At 38.3% G+C, this 19,499-nt stretch overlaps 2 protein-coding genes and 1 non-coding gene across 5 annotated transcripts; 2 read left to right on the forward strand and 1 right to left on the reverse strand.

The window, feature by feature from the left end:
• The first annotated feature begins 3,848 nt into the window (after positions 1-3,848).
• Positions 3,849-11,876, forward strand: LOC116199089. Of its 3 annotated transcripts, none has more exons than XM_031529386.1 (13): positions 3,849-3,971; positions 4,594-6,142; positions 6,218-6,560; positions 7,142-7,626; positions 8,225-8,578; positions 8,985-9,061; positions 9,315-9,500; positions 9,584-9,761; positions 10,021-10,397; positions 10,480-10,639; positions 10,968-11,092; positions 11,285-11,382; positions 11,505-11,876. In XM_031529386.1, exons 1-12 carry the CDS (start codon positions 3,864-3,866, stop codon positions 11,378-11,380), a joined length of 4,038 nt encoding a protein of 1,345 aa, XP_031385246.1. In that variant the 5' UTR covers positions 3,849-3,863; the 3' UTR covers positions 11,381-11,382; positions 11,505-11,876. The 3 variants fall into 3 exon arrangements, with proteins under 3 accessions (XP_031385246.1, XP_031385247.1, XP_031385248.1); XM_031529387.1 differs by having other exon boundaries at positions 11,291-11,382; XM_031529388.1 differs by lacking the exon at positions 3,849-3,971 and adding an exon at positions 4,269-4,407.
• Positions 11,877-15,272: 3,396 nt separating this feature from the next.
• LOC116199090 (geranylgeranyl pyrophosphate synthase, chloroplastic-like) lies at positions 15,273-17,437 on the forward strand. Its single transcript, XM_031529389.1, has 2 exons — positions 15,273-16,174; positions 16,594-17,437. Exons 1-2 carry the CDS (start codon positions 15,677-15,679, stop codon positions 17,173-17,175), a joined length of 1,080 nt encoding a protein of 359 aa, XP_031385249.1. The 5' UTR covers positions 15,273-15,676; the 3' UTR covers positions 17,176-17,437.
• A 1,082-nt stretch (positions 17,438-18,519) lies between these two features.
• Positions 18,520-18,591, reverse strand: TRNAD-GUC. Its single transcript has one exon. It is a non-coding gene; the product is annotated as a tRNA-Asp (tRNA).
• Between the last annotated feature and the right edge of the window lie 908 nt (positions 18,592-19,499).

A 19,499-nucleotide genomic window follows, 5' to 3' on the forward strand; every position in this document is an offset into this window, starting at 1 on the left:
ATTCCTAAAGAATTATTGATGTTACATACAAATAATGATGTAGATGACATATGAGACATACAGTATGTAGCATCAATATGATGCAGTAGAATACATCGTATCTTAGTTATGTGTCATGAAGAGTTAATTAGTAGTTTAAAGAGTAAGGTAGAAAATTGTTGATGCATTAATACTGAATCGAATATAGCATAAATATGATGCGGTGAAATTCAGTATTGTATTGGTTAATCAGGGCCTAAGGAACTGTTCATAGAGACTGTTTGGAAAGCCCCGACTGCAAGAGCTAGCTTAAATATTTTATATGATAGATTTAGTTTTTTTTTGGGGGGGGGGGGGGGGGGGGGGGGGGGGTTGAAGCTTCATAGTGAGGGTCAACTCGACGTTCAAACGAGATTAATTTAATCTCGCCAAAATAGAAAATAAAAAAATCAGATTTTATTGACAAAATAATGATGTAGCAATTTTTAAAAAATAAAGGTGATTCATAAATTTGATATAAGAAAAAAAAATAGTAAATAGGCGCAGCCAACGAGATTTGAGCATGAAATTTCTTAGTGGAAGCAATCTCGTTTAAGAGGAAATCTTGTATACAACGATGGTATATAATGAAATTCACATGATAACATTACATGACACGTAAAAATTTTTATTTATATATTTTCTAAAAATCAATAGAAATGGAGATATCCTAAAGTTTTGTAATGTTATTGCGTTGCATACAAAACTTTTGACCATAAAGATACGGTGGAGAAAACAAATCAACTTTTTCACATGCAAAACCAAACGCATTATTAACTCAATAAATATTTTTTTTCCTCCCCTTGCTTTCTTTTTAAATTCGCGAGAATACTGTTAAAAGTAATAAATAAAGAATACGAAAAGTCTAATTTGAGAAAATCAAAGGTAGAATTTCGTAGTTGCAGACGATCGAGATGCTTTTGGATACACTAAAAAGCTTGTTTTTCGCCGAATTTGTTGGTATTAAAATTTGAAAAATTATATCATCCTTTTTTTGTGGGAGTCGACACAAGTGGGAAATTATATATCTGATGAAAGAGTGTTGGGTCGTAACCCTTTACACAAGTCAACTCATTTCTAAGCTCTTAGAACCGCCCAACTGGGTGAGAGATTGGTTTCCACATATACCCAATACGCTTCCGACATGTGGCGAGTTCCACAAATCCGACACATTAATTAAGCTTAAGAACATTGTGCCCTAAATGGAATGCTTATAATAATAATAATAATCTTTCTCAATGCTATATAATAAGAATGGGAAAGCAATTGCCTATATCAATAAATCACTGGCAATTTGACTGTTAGGCAATTTTCGGGAAAGCAATCGCCTATATCAATATGTTTGAGGGATAACAATTTGAAACTGTTAAAATAGAGAATAACTATAAGCGATTTTTATGAGTACCTATTAATTTACTGGAGAAAATCACATTTTCAATCGTTCAAATCAATCAAATCATGATTCTGAAATAATTAAGGGAAAAAAAACCACGTACATGACCCCCACCACCCTTCCAAATAAAGCGTTATTCAGTGTGAAGATTATGCAAGATGTTTCGGAATCATCAACTATTATAATAATCCTAGTTTGGGTAAAGTCCTATGTTTTGAGGCAGATATGAGTCCATGGTAATATGGGGAATATCTCTCTCATAGCAGCACTGGAAAGACATTTTGGGTAAAAGTCCTATGTTCAGTCATCACGGTCGTCCTCCTAAGCTCGAAGGGATATCCTTGATAGGCCAGCAAGCTGTGATCAAAACAAGCTCCTAAGGTTGTGTTTGGTGAACCGGATATGAATTGGCATAAGTATTTCGAAATTCTTATCTTATTGGATAGGAATTGATTTAGTATTAAAGCTACCTCAATTGAGTAGTGGTGGCAAGTGAAGGAATCCATCGCCCATATTTTGTATTTCTATGTTTTTTTAATTGAAATTATTTTTATTTTGAGAATCTTTTAAAATCTTTATTTTATACATATTAGTCACTTCATTTTCATGTCACGATACATATACGGTAATACCACATACTTGATTAGGATTTTACAAATTTAGGGGACTTTAAATTCCATCCCAGCCCTTAAACGAATATGTCCAGTGCTTGTCACCAAACTCTGCGTAACAAATTTGGCCTATTTTAAATCTCATCCCAACATCTAAACAAATCGTCCAGTCCGCATCACCACCTAACATATCGGTTCGTTTTCATTATGGAAAGGACAACCTATGCAATTATCGCTCGGACGTAGGAGGGGGAAAAAAAGATTACATGTTAAATGGCAATTGTGAGACGAAGACGCTGACAAAATGCACCTAAAATCTCCCCCATTGAGAAACTTTTCATTATTTGATTAGAACTATTATATTTGCATGAAAAAAAATTTATATCATTTATTTTTTAATCTATACCTTAATAGATTTGGAGATGGTACAATAGTTTATCATATACTAAAAGAATTGCAACCGGAAGAAGTAACGAAATTGTCAATTCTGATATTATTTTCATGGTAAAAAAGTATACTTTGCGTGTTCTATTATTTTTTTAATAGAAATAAATTATTACTAATTTATTATTTGCAATGAAATTAGGATTCACTGATGCATATAAGCATAAGAAAGTCTCATGTTAATTTGTTTCGGACCTTATTTTGAGACGAAACTTATACACAATTAATAATTTCAAGATAATTACACTCCCATCGAAGTATCATCCAGTTAAAGTTGAAGTAAAGATATCATTTTTTTTTAATGAATGTGAATGGTTTTTGATAATTTATTGATATTACTAACATAATTCATTCGGTTTTAACTACAAACTATTTATGCATAACGTGTAAAATTATGTAGATTAGTTGCAACAAAAAATTATGCTATTGCGCCCGCGTAACGCGCGGGCCATTAACTAGTTTTATCGGTTATAAGGGAGACTCATGAAATTAGTACAATGATATAGAAATCCTAATAGTCAATAAAAGAGCACGGGTAATCTCACTACGAGAATCGAACGTATATCCTCTTAATTATTAAATTAACAAGAGCGTGCTTTATTACATTATAAACCTCATTTCACAACATAAGTCATTTCATTATGAAAATATTGGTAACCTTTCACGATGCTGGAAGCGATCTTATTTACTTAATTAAGGAAAAGGTAAATTTGACTCTGTAATTCGTTGCGAAGAGAGAACAATCAAACATTTCTGAGGCAGAGAGACATGTTAATTATTAATTCAATCTCTTTCTTTCCCAATTATTGTTTCTTTTCCTTTTCCTTTTTCTTTTTGTGACAAATTGATTGAAGTGAGTAATTAAGCAGTGCTAAATGATATCATTATTCACTTTGACCAAATAATATAGGACATAAAATGTATAATGTTCTTCAATGTTTTTGGAGATGTTGATTAAAATGTTACTAAAAAATACGAAAAACTAATCTTTTTTATGTCAAAACCTTAGAGGTCTTTCTTTTTTAATATGAAAGAGGGCTCTATCTGACCTCTCACTTCCCTCTGCGACTCAGAGGGATGAGTCATATGGCTTGATGCCGGCCATTAGGATGAACCGTACGGCGATCCTTGCTAAGGTTCGGGATGGCCGGAATGGACCACACCCCCCTCCCCATCTCCGCTCTTCCCACCTACTTTCTCCTCTTCCTCTCTATCTTAGCCCCACACTTACATAAAATAAAATGTTACGCGTAACATTTAAAGTACGCGCACCTTGTCTTTCCTCCGTCAAACCCCGTACCGTTTTTCTGCACACAATGATTCTTTTCTTTTCCTTTTCTCTTTCACATGGGTGGGTCCGTGGGTGTGTGTGTATATATATATATTGTAATATCAATATGCATAATGTCAAACTCTTTTTCTTCTCCTTTTGTCTCCTTTCCTCTTTCTCCTCTTCCTGCTCTCTGCTTTCCCTTGTGTCGACGCGTTCTTCCCAGTTTTCAAAGGTAACAATCTATCTTTCTGTGTTCCCCTGAGTTTTCAATAAACGTGTGATATGTTCAAGATATTGATCTTTTGTTAGAGGACATAAGAGAAAATCTACCTTCATGAAACCGAAAGGAGCCAAGATTTAATTAGCTGGAAGGCACTGGTAGTTGCAAGGATATATACATTAATCAGTTCAGTTGCTTTATGGTGCTTGTGTTCTGGTTGCGGGTCAGCTTCAGTGCTTAATTAAGTGGTCCTAAAATTGTGAATAAGTCCTGTCCATAGTTCGATTGTCCATGAAATAGTCAGTAGTCACTGAAGGTAACCATTGAATTTCTCCGGAAACTGAGTCGCGCTCGATGTGAGTTTTCTCGCAACAAGTTTTTGTCCAAAGTGGTGCGTCAGAGCGTGCATATGGTAGCACTCATAAGGTTGTTTTAGTGAGTTGATTAGGTAGGCCATTTCAGGAACCGAATCCTTTGAGTTTGGGATGTCCGATATTGCGAATAGTTGTGAATTTAGTGTCTTGATTTTTTATTTTATTGGTAGAGCCTGTGCCCGGTTTATCTTTCATAATTAAAGTAATTATGCAAAGTTCTTGACCTGTTTAGCTTATTCGTGCAATTTCTTGGGTTTTAGGGTGCGGGAGACATCATGACTAGAAAGAAAGACAGATTTTGGGAATATGCAGAACGTCTGAATGGGCGATTTAAGTGCAATTTCTGCAGACGAGATTTTGCTGGGGGTGCCCCTAGAGTTAAGTCTCATTTATCGGGTATTAAAGGACGTGACATAGATATATGCACCAAGGTCCCCAAAGATGTCCAGTTGGCTGCTGCTGCAATGATTAAAGGTGCGAACAAGAGACCCAAAACTGAGGCCTTCTCTAGTAATTCTGATGGGACTTCTTCAGAATTATGTGAGCAAAATGACAGTAGTGTGCTGGATGATTTGCTCGCAAAGTTCTTGCTATTGAATAGCGTTGATAGTGGTGTTGTCCAATCATCGTCCTTTATTGATTTCATAAATGCTGTGGCCGCATTTGGTGCCGCCTATAAGCCGAGTCATTCTACACTCAAAACTGTGGTAATTCCTAAGTTGCTTGGAGAAGTTGAAGCACATGTGAGAAGTGTGAAGGAATCATGGGGAGAAACTGGTTGTACCCTCATCTCTGATGTTTTGTGCGATGAAATAGAGAAAACCTCCTTCATTAATATCATGGCGTACTCATGGAAAGGGGTAGTGTTGTTGAATACATTCAAAGTACCAACGAACAAGTTAACCAGTGACTTCTTGGAGGTAATCATCTGTTTTTCAATCAAAACTATAGGAGCAAACAATGTTGTCCAATATATTAACGGTGCTCCAAGTCTGGAACCTACAGGGGCTTTGCTCGCTAATGAATATCCTCACATATACATGACCCACTGTGTTGCTGCTGAGATTCAATCTCTTTTTGAGGAAGTTTACCATAAAATCGAGTGGGTTCATATGGTATTTGATGATGCTAGATGTCTACTAAATTGTATCTACGGGCATAGCGACCTTTTGTCACTTATAAGGAAGCACACCAACAATCGGGAGTTAAGACAACCTCAAATGATAGAGTTTTCCTCGAACTACGATATGCTACGGTCCATCATTGAGCTTAAAAGTGAGTTACTTCAACTTGTGCAGTCTTCCGACTGGCTTTCATTTGGTTCTGATGTGCAAGAGTTAGAGAAAGAAGTAACTGAGATACTTCTTAGTCCACAATTTTGGAATGAAGGGCAAGAGATAATAGAGGTTCTGGAGTCATTGTACCGAATTTTTTATCTAGTTGATAGATATGGTTCCTCTTCCGGGTACTTTTATATGGCGATGGAATGGGCGACTGAAGAAATAAGAAGGATTTATGAGCACAATCCACCTAAGTACGAGAAGCTGTGGGAGATTTTTAACTCAAGGAAAGGCAGGATTGTCTATCCAATACATGCCGCTGCAGCATTTCTAAATCCTGCATATGTGTATAACGTTGTGTTTAAAGATAATAAGGCTAAAGTAACTGAAGTCATGAACTTCGTGGTGGGAAATATTGTAGCTGACGAGGATAAAGAAGCTTTCGTGAAGCAAATGATGGATTATCATGCTAGAGAACCCAAATTATTCACAGATATAGCAAAGATAATGTTGAAGACATCTCACCCTTGTAAGTTTCTTATATATTTAGTAATTTCTAGCAGCGATATCGGTTATGTTTGTTTTAACTTGTAACTTGTTGCAGGCGAATGGTGGGCTTATTGCGGTCATGATGTTCCCATATTAATGAAGTACGCCATTAGAATACTCAGTCAACCTTGCAGTGGTTCTGCGTTTAAACAGAGTCTGAGTGTGTTCCAGAGCAGCCATAATGAGAAGCAAAAGAGATCTGCACTTGGAGCATCATACGACCAAAGATCTCCAAGGATGAATATGATCTTGACCGCCAGATTCACAGCAAGGGATGCATCTGACAAGCCAATTGATCTTACACAGCTCGGCAGGCTTAATTTGAGCGACATGAGTTTCTCTAATGATTTGTTGAATGAGGCAGGGGTTCCCCGATTAGATATACAGCCAACTCAGAGGTATGAGCAGTGACTTATTTGCTTTTAATGTAATGACTAGCAATTATTTCAGAGAGTGCATTTAACCGGTTGAAAAGGGGCAAAGAGCCTGCATGATCAACATCATAATAGCTAACAATAGTTTCCCCTTAATATGTTGATGACAATGGAAAGAACCACAAGCAAATATTCCCATAAGTTTCGACAAACTTTTTCTTTAAGAACCAAATACAATCTATCTTATTAATTCTTTCTTGACTTGAATATCTGCAATGAGCATAAGGAGCTATATTCACTGTGTTTTTTTTTTAAATTTTTATTGTATAGAATCTGGAACACAAATTAGGATCATTCACACTGCCTGTATCTCGGTTTGCTACTCCCGTAGTGAGTAGGGCTATTGGATGTGCTGAGAACTACTGGAATGTACTCAGCACTAAAGTTAGTGCCTAAATTATTCTTGTCGATGAAAGAGCCTATGCAATACGTAGTTTCTTGGGCTTGTCAAGTGTCATTGATGATATCAATCGCTTATCGTGTAACTTTTCCCCTGTAACTTTTGAAAACTCTCTTTTGTAAACTCCTTTGTCAAATTTTGACAGGTCTGATTTAGCTGCTGAGCAATGTCCAAGTTGGAAATTTTTGCAGTTGCAGTTCGTAACACAAATTTCATCTTTCCAAGTTACTGGTCAAGAGGTTAAGGGCGAACAAGGATATCAGATTCATGTTTTCTTGGTAGACTCTACCACAGGTAATGTGGTACAAAGCGGTGCGTTATCAATGTTAAAATTGGCAGTTTCAGCACTTCAAGGAGACTTTGATGAAGAAGCTAGAAATATTTGGACAAGGGAGGATTTTGAAGAAAATGAAATAGGTAGTACGCTGGATGTCCCACTAATGTCTGGTGACTTGCAAGTCACCCTAAAGGGTGGGATGGGAACATTGGGAGATGTTATATTTAACTACGATTCCAGCATAGCAAGAAGTGGAAAGTTCAGACTCGGGGTCAAAACTTTTACGGATGACAGCGAAAGGATTTCAGTTCGCGAGGGCATATCCAATGCATTCGTTGTGAAGGACATAAAGGGTAAGTTGCTTGGTATGGGCTGCTTAATGATATCTTGTCATGGTGTAGAACTACTCAAATTTCTCACCTGAGCAAAAATTAGCTAAAAAATATCAAATGGTTCATCTGTAGGATTGACGATCAAAATTCAATTTGGCAAAAGTCTTTTGTTAACGATCTCTGACTTGGCAAAGAGTCCAGAGGGGCTTTCAAACTTTGCAACTTCAGCAATTAATGGATACTGATTCAAAAGTAGAATTTCACTCCAGAGTCCAGCCTTGCTGGCAGAATGTTACTCGGATAGATAAACTATGAGCTAATATGAAGTAGGCTTCTCGGGTTGCTCTATTTCTTCGATTTCTCGAGAAGCAAGAACTTCTCTGGATGAAAAGTGTTATGTTTGTTAAGAAGAGAGCAAGTAATCAGGGTGGAAAAGAATCAGACTGTGACAAATATTCTCACTTTCAGATTCAGTCCTTTTCACCAAACCCAAATTGTCCGTTGTAAACTGATGGTGCAAAATTTTACCAAAAGCAAAAAACTGATGGTGCAAACATGAGTATCTTTCCTGTTTGGACAAAGCCTGCTTTGAATTAGATCTTTATCTATGTGATGACAGACACAAGGGAGCCCGATGCTGCTGCCCACTTGACACAGGTTCCTGAAAATTCACAAATGATGATGACGGGTAATATGGATGACATGGCACGACCATGGAGTCCTCTGCAAAATATTGCTGATGGCGAAACAGAACTCTACAGTCAGTTTTTCGGATCTATGTGGAATGCTGAAGCAGAGTACAAGCACAAGCGGAAGGACAACGTCAAATCGAGGCAGGCAGCAGTGAGATGGCTAAAGCTGAAAGCCATTTTGCAATGGGCCATTCTGAGGAGAATGGTCGTGAGGAAGAGAGCTCAGAAAATGTCTGTTAGGACCCAAGTGCCGAAGCAACTGGAAGAATATTCAGACGAAGGTATATTCATCCTTAACTGATATGAAAGCTCTTCTCCAGAACTGGGCTTTGTATTGAACGCCACAGAAATCTACACTTTCTATTAGAGAATCAAAATTCCGTATTTCATACGAATGTCCATTCATCTCAAATTACATACAAGGTGGAGTGAAATGGAATGGACAGTTGTGCATTTATCTTTCTGCATGACTTTAGAAAAATTCAGAAAGAGTTTTTATTTTAATGTAGTAGTTATTGCTTTGGAAATACAAAGGCCATTTTAAGAAACACGAAAAAACTTTTGCTGTTGCAAATACAGAACGTACTTCTTTGGCCATTTGTGAGTAAATCATCGAAATTAAAATGAAGAATTCTAAGCCAACGTTAAAGTTTTGGTGATCATTGGATTCATATATATGAAATACAGATTTAAATCGGAGAGTTGAAGAGTTCATATGGCGGTTCCAACTACAGATGCAAGAGCTCAGCAAGGATAAGTGGAAGGTATGTCGTAACTAAAGGTACCTAGCTAGTCAAGTGGCTGGTCATGCTCTGGAGTCTTTCAATGGCAAACCTGGATCTTGCTTGGATGAGAATTACACCTTAACCTTGTGTCCGTATATCTAGATGCAATATAACATGTTGAAGGCCCTCGCACATTCAATCTTATATTTTGCACTTTTACATACAATCATTGGATATGTTAGTGTTCTATTAATTATTTCCTGAATATGTATATATCTATATGTATTCCCAGAACAATGAGAAGCCACTGCTACTGGAGCCTCCTCAGGAAGTAGAGCTTGAATCGGCTCCGTGTCCTAATTCAAGTATCGGAAACTCCAGAACATTTCCAAAGCCGAATACCTTGGAGTCTAGACAACCGTTGACTCTCTTCCCATCGTTATTGGCTGGCAAGGACATGGAGCCTATGGAGATTGAGGTACTCAAGTTCTTAACTCCCTACCCATACATTTAAGCAAGCATAGTCAATGGTAATGGATTTTCTACTCTTTAAACCTTTAGGGAGAATCTGGATCTTTCGATGCCCTTCAGGAGGTTGACCAGGGATCCGCATTAAAAGAATGTTCAACATCATTGACGGGACGACATACCGAGCTTCCACAGGATAAGGTGCGAGAGCTTCTGAAGCCCATAGCAAGACTGTCAACAAGTCCAACCAAAGTTAATGAGGCGAGTTTAGGTAATTCCAAATGTAACTCTTAGTCCCTCCTCTCTGCCCTGATTTCATTGCAATCCTTGCCCAGGAAGTCTCTCATGGATAAGGTTGAAGCATATCAACTCGAAGCTCAGCTGTATTCGGAATCCTTGTTAAGTCAATCATATATCATATAGATAGTAGATACTGATAGCATGCCTTCTCAATTATTACTAGACTCTCTAAGAAGCATTGTATTCTTCTTTTCCGGTTCAATATTTAGGGTTTTCTCTCCTTCATGCAGAGAAAATGAACCAGAGAGGAGTCTCGAGCTGCAGGTCGTGCCACCACCTCAACTTACAGAGGAGTGAGATGTGCCGCTGCGGCGACTCAAGCTCCGGTGCTGGGCTCTGCTATGGGAGTTTAGGCAGGAGGGGAAATGGCTCCTCGTTTGGGTTCCCTGACGTCCGCCCTGGGGACTGGTACTGCAATGCTGGGAAATGTGGCGCTCACAACTTTGCCAGTCGCTCCAGCTGCTTCAAGTGTGGCGTGGTCAAGGATGACTCCCCCGGTGGGGGTTCTGACTGCGAAGTGCCCCTAAATACGTCAGAATCTAGACGACCACTGACTCTCTTCCCGTCGTTATTGGATGGCAGTGACGGGGAGCCTAGTGAGGATGAGGTACTCAAGGTTGTTGACCCTCTAAATACGTTTGAGCAAGCATACTCAATGGTGATGGATTTTCTACTCTTTAAACCTTCAGGGGGACTCTGGTGTTTCCAGCGACACTCAGTTTGATCCCGAAGCACTCGTTGAAGAATTTATTCATCATACAATGTTTCCTGATGATAAAGCACGAGAGTTTCTGAAGCCTGCAACAAGCCTGTCAACAAGTCCAACCAAAGTTAATAAAGCGAGTTTAGGTAATTCCAAATGTAATTCTAGTCCCTCCTCTCTTCCTTGAATTTCATCGCATTCCTCGCATAGAAAGTTTCTCATGGAAAAGCAGGGTATAGAGTCAATGCATATAGTTCAGATGGAAGGTGAGAAAGAACTGGAAGGAAATGTGAAAGCTTTTCAGCATCTCTACCTTCAGAAAATGTAATCGCAAGGTTGAAGCATTTGCTGCATATCAATTCGAACTTCAGCTGTATCCCAAATCCTTGTTAAGTCGGTCACATATCATATAGATATTGCTTGCATGCCTTCACAATTCAGTATGTCCTTTAATTCAGCGTAACTGGCTTGCAGATCTATCTCAGAAGGGTTCATTTCAAAGAAGAGGAAGCGTCCTACCACCGAGGCGTGGACAAGTGAAGGCAATCTTTTTTGAAAAACTTCGTTCGACTCTAAAGCGCTACATAATGGGATATAAGGTTAGTTTAACTGTTTGCTTGTCAACTTTCAATGTGTTATGGGCAATTTCTTAAGTGATGACAGGTTCTTTTTATGCTTTACTGAGAATAGATATTGTCTTGATTATGATTGGGAGTCATCCATTTAGTTTCTTGTCATTAACTAACAGTTATCTCACGTTCTCTTGTTCCTTTTTCATGACACTCAATAAGTTGCAGGCAGACTCAAAGCACACCTCCTCCAGCTCCAAAGATGGTGGCAATCAAACTAGCATGGACACTCGATCTTGTGCACCGTCTCAAGTATAGGGGTGGGATGGATTAGCTTTCAGACTATAGTTAATATGCATTCCGGTTCTGTTTCACCTTGCCAAACTGCAGGCTATTTATAGCACGACCTAGGAGCCTAACCTTTCGTCCAATTTGGATGCAGATTCCTTGAGGCTGAGCTTTTCATTTGAATCTGCTCTGTGGGTAGGTTCGAGCATAGACTGGGAGAGCGATGCTGTACCAGGGAGTTCACCGTGCATCTTTGGCTTGACTAAGCTGGTTTGTGATAACTACTTCGTATATTGCTCAAATATAGATGTCATGCTGTATCCTCGTTAACATCCTGCACACGAGTTCTGTTCTATAATTTGGCTTAATAGAATACTAGCTAATCTCTTTTTAGTCGAAGATCAGACTTCCCGTACTGCTGTTTTGTCTATTTGAGCAGAGATTGCATAGTAGTTGCAAAGGAGTATGCTGAAATATTACCGGAGAAGTAATGATTTTATTTATACCTTAGTTTCTCTGGACTTCACATGATGTTGGAGATTGACGACATTCATCCGGATTAAGCAAGCAACACGACGTAACTATCCCTCTTGTTTCTGATAAATATGAGACAAATACTTCTCATGGATACATTCTACATCCAACATAGACGGTATATTTTGGACTAGCCCATGAATGATTAAGGCAGAACTTCCATACCTGGAACGCGGTGGACAGTCGTCGCAATCAAAGTAGTTACAGTTGAGATTTTAAATGAAATTTCACTGTTTACGAGATGAGATGGTGAAGTGAAACTATACTCATACAGCTAGTTTGCGTATGGGAGTTTATTGCGTTTATTGCACAAGTAACTGTGTCTAAACAAGAACTTTATTAAACAGATTTTTCCGTACATCAAAATGGCAATACTGATATCAAACACATGCATGCTCCTACCTAATAATTAAGTAATTATAATAGTCATTAATTCCTAAAGAATTATTGATGTTACATACAAATAATGGTGGAGATGACATATGAGAAGCACCCTACGTAGCATCAATAAGATGCAGTAGAATACATCGTATCTTAGTTATGTATCATGAAGAGTTAATTGGTAGTTTAAAGAGTACGGTAGAAAATGGTTGATGCATTAATAATGAATCGAATATAGCATAAATAGGACGCGGCGAAATTTAGTATTGTATTGGTTAATCACGACTTATTATGTAGCAAATAAAAAAAATAAAGGAGACTCATAAAATTTATATAAAAAGAAATAGTAAATAGGCGCAGCCAGCATGATTAGGGTATAAAACTTCTTGATGGAAGCAAGGAGGAAGTCTTTTACGCAACGGTGATATGCAACGGAATTCATATGACAACATTACAAAACATGTAATAAATTTTATTTATATGATATTTCTAAAAACTAATATAAATAAAAATATTCTAAAGGCTTGTAATGTTATCAGGTGAATTCCATTGCATACCATTATTCTATACAAAACTTCCGACGCTAAAGATACGGTGGAGAAAACAAATAAACTTTTTCGCATGCAAAACCAGACGTGTTATAAACTCAATAAATATCCTTTTTCCTTCCCATTGCTTTCTTTCCAAAGTGACGAAGATACTGTTAAAAATAATAAATAAAGGATCCGAAAATCTCATTTGAGAAAATCAAAGGTAGAATCTCGCAGTTACAAACGATCGAGATGCGTTTGGATACCCTAAAAAGCTTGTTTTTCGCCGAATTTGTTTGTATTAAAATTCGAAAACTCATAGAGTGCGTTTGGATTGAGAGTTGAGTTGAGTTGAGTTGAGTTTTGGTTTTAATTGATTTGTAATGATTGTATTGTTGAATTATGAGAAAAAGTGTGAAAAAATAATAAATAATTGAGAGAAAAGAATGATTAAGCAATGATTGTGTTATTGAATCATGAAAAAGTAATGAATAGTTAAGATAATTTAATATTAAAAATTGAATTAAATAATTAAAAATATTTAAAAAATAAAAAAAGTAATGATTGTGATGTTGAACTGAAGATAAGTGGAGTTGAGAATTGAAAATAAGTGGAGTTGAGTTAAGTTGAGTTGAACATTATTTATAAAACAAACACACATCATCCTTTATGAGTGGGAGTCGACACAAGTGGGAAATTATATATCATTGGCCACTTTGATGAAAGTGTGTTGGGTCGTAGCGCTACACACTTTACACACGTCAATCCAATTCTGAGCTATTAGAACCGCCCAACTGGGTGAGTGATTAGTTTCCACATATACCCAATACGCTTCCGACATGTGGGGAGTTCCACAAATCCGACACATTAACTAAGCTTAAGAACATTGTGCCCTAAATGGAATGCTTATAATAATAATAATAATAATAATAATAATAATAATAATCTTTCTCAATGCTATATAATAAGAATGGGAAATCAATTGCCTATGTCAATATGTCACTGGCAATCTGACTGTCAGGCAATTTTCGGGAAAGCAATTGCCTATATCAATATATCATTGGCAATCAGACAGACAGGCAATTTTTTCGAAATAGTAAATATCATGCAATGTACAGTACAACATGTAGAGACTTGGTTTGAGAGTGTTGTTGGTGAAATATAATTGCTGAAAAATAAATGTTTGATTTCAAAATAAGCAAATGTGTTTGAGAGGTAACAATTTGAAACTGTTGAAATTAATTAATACTTTAAAACAGAGAATAAGTAGAAGGATTTTTATGAGCACCTATTAATTTACTGGAAAAAATCACATTTTTAACCGTTAAAATCAATCAAATCATGATTTTGAAATAATTAACGAAAAAAGACATATACATGACCTCCACCACACGTCCAAATGAAGCCTTATTTAGTGCGAAGATTATGCAAGATAATGTTTCGGAATCATCAACTATTATAATAATTCTAGTTTTGGGTAAAATCCTATGTTTTGAGGCAGATATGAGTCCATGGTAATATGAGGAATATCTCTCTCATAGCAGCACTGGAAAGACATTTTGGGTAAAAGTCCTATGTTCAGTCATCACGGTCGTCCTCCTAAGCTCGAAGGGATATCCTTGATAGGCTAGCAAGCTGTGATCAAAACAAGCCCCTAAGGTTGTGTTTGGTGAACCGGATATGAATTGGCATAAGTATTTCGAAATTCTTATCCTACTGAATAGGAATTGATTTAGGATTAAGGCTACCTCAATTGAGCGGTGGTGGCAAGCGAAGGAATCCATCGCCCTATTTTGTATTTCTATATTTTTTTAATTGAAATTATTTTTATTTTGAGAATCTTTTAAAATCTCTATTTTATACATATTAGCCACTTCATTTTCACGTCACGATACATATACGGTATACCACATACTTGATTAGGATTTTACAAATTTAGGGGACTTTTTTAAATTCCATCCCAGGCCTTAAACTACCACATATTTTGAGAAACATCCATGTCTCGCACAAGTGATGGCAACCGTGTGGACGCACGAATTGATACTTGGCATTGGTAATTTCACCGGAACACAAGAAGGGTGCCGACGCAAACACAGAAAAATGAGAAACACTTTTTTTCCTTTTTTTTTTTTTTTTTTTTGGGCAGAACGAGGAACACAAGGTTAGCACCAGTAGAAAATCCCGTTTTTAAGATAAATATAAATATAAATATATATATATATATATATATTTATTTATTATTTATTTTTTCATCTTAAAACACCAGTTTTTCTCTGCCAATTAATAATCCTAACTTCTCATTTACGTTTGATTTCCCATACCATAAGATGCTTTTAATGACTCGTGAGTTCTTTGGACTACAGATGAAATCCGATCCATCAACATGAGATGGAATTTGTTAACAGCGTGAGATCTCGTGTGAGACACATGTTTTGAAGAAAATATAGGAAGAAACGCACATTAGCAGAAAAGATTCCAATGTCTAAGTGGCCGCCCAAATGCAAAGATCCTATCTTTGTCATCCTCTCCCTCCCCTCACGTCTTCTTCTCCTCCTCCTCCTTCCGCCCTTCCTCCTCACTCCATCCACCTCCTTCCCAACTCTCCTCTCTACCCTTCTCTCTCTCTCTCTCTCTCTCTCTCTCTCTCTCTCTCTCTCTGTCTTTCGGTGAAATACGATGAATCAGAAATGGGGCCCTGCGTCTGCAATCTGCCCCTTTTGTTAATCTTCCAATTTGTGGGCAGTGGCAGCAGATAATCGAATTGGGAAGGAACAATCACTGCGACTGCTGAAGGTTTCCCTTTTTTCCTCAGTCAACTCTCATTTCACGCTCTGCTCAAATCAAGAACTTCTGTGAAGATCGGATTTTGAAGCAATTAAGCATGAATTCCCTCAACTTGAGCGCGTGGGTCTCCCCTATCAGGACCCATCCCAGATCCCTCGCCTTCAGGAAGCCTTCCTTCCCCCTCGCAGCTCCGACGAAGCATCGGTGCCCTCCCGCCAGGCTTGGCTTCTCGGTGTCCGCGGTCCTGACCAAGGAGGAGACGGTCCAGGAGGACAACAGGCCGAGGCCGGCCTTCGACTTCAAGGCCTACATGCTGGGGAAGGCGGCGGCGGTGAACGAGGCCCTGGACGTGGCGGTCTCCCTCCGGCCCCCGCTTAGGATCCACGAGGCGATGCGGTACTCCCTGCTCGCGGGCGGGAAGCGGGTACGGCCGATCCTCTGCATCGCTGCATGCGAGCTTGTCGGTGGGGCGCTGCCTATGGCCATGCCCTCCGCCTGCGCTGTCGAGATGATCCACACCATGTCCCTCATCCACGACGACCTCCCCTGCATGGACAACGATGACCTCCGCCGCGGGAAGCCCACTAACCACAAGGTATAGTGAATTTTGCTGCTTTGATTGCAGTGTTGGACAGAATTCCTCAGAGAATCTCGAGCCCGTTTTCGTTGACGGGAGAAAGGAGATCCAAGCGTGAGGAACGCGTTTGAGATTCGTCTCATTGATCATTCTTGCTGAGAATAGGAAATACATAACGAAGAGATGTGAAATTTTGCTTAGGATACTGAAATGCGACCGATGTGCTAGACGAAGTTTCTAAAGAATCAGTAACTCCCAAAAAAAAAAAAAAAAAAGGATGCGAAGAGCAGAGCTGAAAGCTCTCATGATAGGACCCCCGCTATGGTGAATTAAGTTACAAACTAGTAAGATTAGTTTAGTTCACTTCTTCGAGTCTCTGTGACAATTTTATGATTCTGATTTTGTTTTTGTAACATTACAACTCTTCACCATTACAGGTCTTTGGGGAAGATGTTGCGGTTTTGGCCGGTGATGCCCTCCTAGCATTCGCTTTCGAGCATATTGCTGCAGATACGAAGGGGGTGACCCCTGCACGAATTGTGAGAGCGATTGGGGAGCTCGCGAGGTCAATTGGAGCAGAAGGTTTGGTGGCTGGTCAAGTTGTGGATATAAGCTCCGAGGGGATATCTGCTGTGGGCCTGAAGGAGCTCGAGTTCATCCACCTCCACAAGACTGCGGCCCTTCTCGAGGCCTCAGTCGTCCTCGGGGCAATCATGGGGGGTGGATCAGATGCGGAGGTCGAGAAATTGAGGATCTTTGCCAGGAGCATCGGGTTGCTGTTCCAAGTGGTGGACGATATCTTGGATGTGACAATGTCATCCCAAGAATTGGGGAAAACTGCAGGGAAGGATCTAGTAGCCGATAAGGTCACGTACCCAAAATTGTTAGGGATCGAGAAGTCGAGGGAGTTTGCTGCGGAGTTGTTGCAGGAAGCTTGCAGTCAGTTGGTTGGGTTCGATCCCGAGAAGGCGGCACCACTGGTTGCTCTTGCGAAATACATCGCCAACAGGCAGAACTGATGGTCTTGTGCCAATACAACCGTTGCGTCGTTACAGAGAAATCATAGTTGATGGTCAAGCAATACATTCGGGAATCAGGCGGCTTCAGTTTTGTTTCATCGGTAGCCCGAGAATTAATTTCATTGAAAGCAAAGAAGTGGTAGTAATTACTACATTGTTTGTTGTCAGTGATCAGCTGTACCTCCTCTGTCAATTAATGATCCAGAGAATTTCTTCTTGGACGATATATCATTTATGCAACCGCCTTTAAAGACTCTTATAACTCACGTCTCATACAGATTTTGCTGCGATGTGGAAGCTAAAATCGTGTCTATGATATGGCAATTCTATTCCCAAGTGCTTCGACTTATTCGTACCGAACATGGCATCAGAGTCATGGGTAAAAGAAGAAGGCGTTCGATGTTTGCCTCGTGTGTACTACCGTGAAAAATAGCGGGCATCCACACATACCGGTCAAAGTATAAAAAATATCAGATGTTGATAGGCGATGGGCCTGTGTTTATTTTCTTTGACAGCGTTTGATGTTTTTTAGTTAGACTTGAAGATTAAGAGGACAAAAAATAGATTATCGTGCAAAACGTTCTCCACGTGACTGACATGTATACGCACAATTAAAGCATTTGATTAATTCAGATAGAGAGGAGGAACCATATGATCGGGCAAAAGGGTTAGCTGTGGGTTCCATGATCTTAATTAGGATTATATCAAATGTGCAAGGATTTTCTGTTGTACTATTAACTTGTTAGGAATGAACTTCGGCTATGATCGAATATGAAGTTGGATGACACGGTTATCCAGTTAATATTACACGTTCTTGAATATGAGGGTCTGACTTCAGTTCGCACTATCTATGACCCGGTTTAAATCCTTTCTTGACTATTCTCTTGTATTCATTACACACTTGAAAGATATTTGAGAGAACAAGAGGAAGAGAGGATCAGGGTTCTTCAATTTGAAACTTTAGGGTTCTTTGGGTGTTTGATCGAATTTATTGGTTTAGTCATATGAATTTTAAATAGTGAATTTCTCTTACTTTGTATCATAAATGCTTCATACTTCGAGTTTTACCACATAAACCTTGCTCTCTTACTTTTCCTTCCATCTCTCTACCTTATGTTGCTGTTGTTGCTCGTGTTTGGCTTGTCGATCTTGGGTAGTATTTCCGTATTGTTATAACAATGGTATATAATATTTTGAAAAAAAAAAAAAGATGGATCCATTTTACAGATTTGTGATCTGAATAGTATTATAAAAAGGAAAAATGAAAAATGAAAAAGATGGATCCATTTAACAGATTTGTCATCTGAATAGTATTAAAAAAAGGGGGATAAAAAGAAAGGAAAGCGCCGTTGCCGGGGATCGAACCCGGGTCACCCGCGTGACAGGCGGGAATACTTACCACTATACTACAACGACTTTGATATATTCCTACGCTTTTGTCTTTATATTTCTTCGACTTGACGCCTCCTCCACGCAAATGGTCCTTGGGTATAAGTGGACGGGAGCAAGAATATACAAAATCTGGCTACTGCTGCTCATGATCACGATCCCCTCAATAGGAGCACTTCAGTGTAACGAGGATCCATCAGTTTGCATAGTCGATGTCTTCTCGAGTGTCACACTTCACGCTTTCTTTTTTATCGTCATGTATTTTTGTTCTTCACAAGTTACGGATGATCATAACAGAAATATCCAAGAAATGCTACTCCATCTGCCATTGTCAGAATTATCAACTTCAACTAGACCTCCCAAAAATAGAAATACGAAATCCTGCTTAAATCCATAAAACTACATTGGACATGTTCCTAAAGATCTATCAAGTTTGGTGGCTTTATATTGTGTTGTGCCAACTGTCCTTCCCATCGTCTTTTATTTTTCTTTTTCAATTTCCCAAGTTTCTTTATTTTCAAATTTCTTCAAACTTATATAATCTTTCACTTTTATCCCTCTAATCTTTTTCAATATATTTGATTAGAATCATCATGTTTTTCTTTTCCCTTTCGAATCCCATACTTCCTGAAAATTAATTTCAAAAAACGAGATATGTTGTAAAAAAATTAAATTATAATTTTTTTCAAAATTAATTTGGAAAGAAACTACATTTTTGAATTTTCAAAGGTACATATGAAAAAATTTAAAAAAAAAGTTGCACGTGAATATTTGAGGAATGATTATACATATGAGTAACTAACTGGGTAGGATATAATTTGGCAAAATTATATCAGGTGTCATATGAGTAACACTTGCAATCACATCTATTATCATGTTTTTAATATTGCCATGTTAATGCTCCCGAATATTGATCTATATGATATAATATAATA

This window comes from Punica granatum, chromosome 3 (assembly GCF_007655135.1).
Source record: "Punica granatum isolate Tunisia-2019 chromosome 3, ASM765513v2, whole genome shotgun sequence".
NCBI lineage: Eukaryota > Viridiplantae > Streptophyta > Magnoliopsida > Myrtales > Lythraceae > Punica > Punica granatum.

Excerpts from the sequence above, each read along its gene's own strand:
- LOC116199089 (XM_031529386.1), top strand. The coding sequence starts at position 3,864 with ATGCATAATGTCAAACTCTTTTTCTTCTCCTTTTGTCTCCTTTCCTCT. Across the intron at positions 7,627-8,224 it reads CGTTGTGAAGGACATAAAGG|ACACAAGGGAGCCCGATGCT; the intron begins GTAAGTTGCTTG and ends ATGTGATGACAG. Across the intron at positions 9,762-10,020 it reads AGTTAATGAGGCGAGTTTAG|AGAAAATGAACCAGAGAGGA; the intron begins GTAATTCCAAAT and ends TCCTTCATGCAG.
- LOC116199090 (XM_031529389.1), top strand. The coding sequence starts at position 15,677 with ATGAATTCCCTCAACTTGAGCGCGTGGGTCTCCCCTATCAGGACCCAT. Across the intron at positions 16,175-16,593 it reads GGAAGCCCACTAACCACAAG|GTCTTTGGGGAAGATGTTGC; the intron begins GTATAGTGAATT and ends TCACCATTACAG.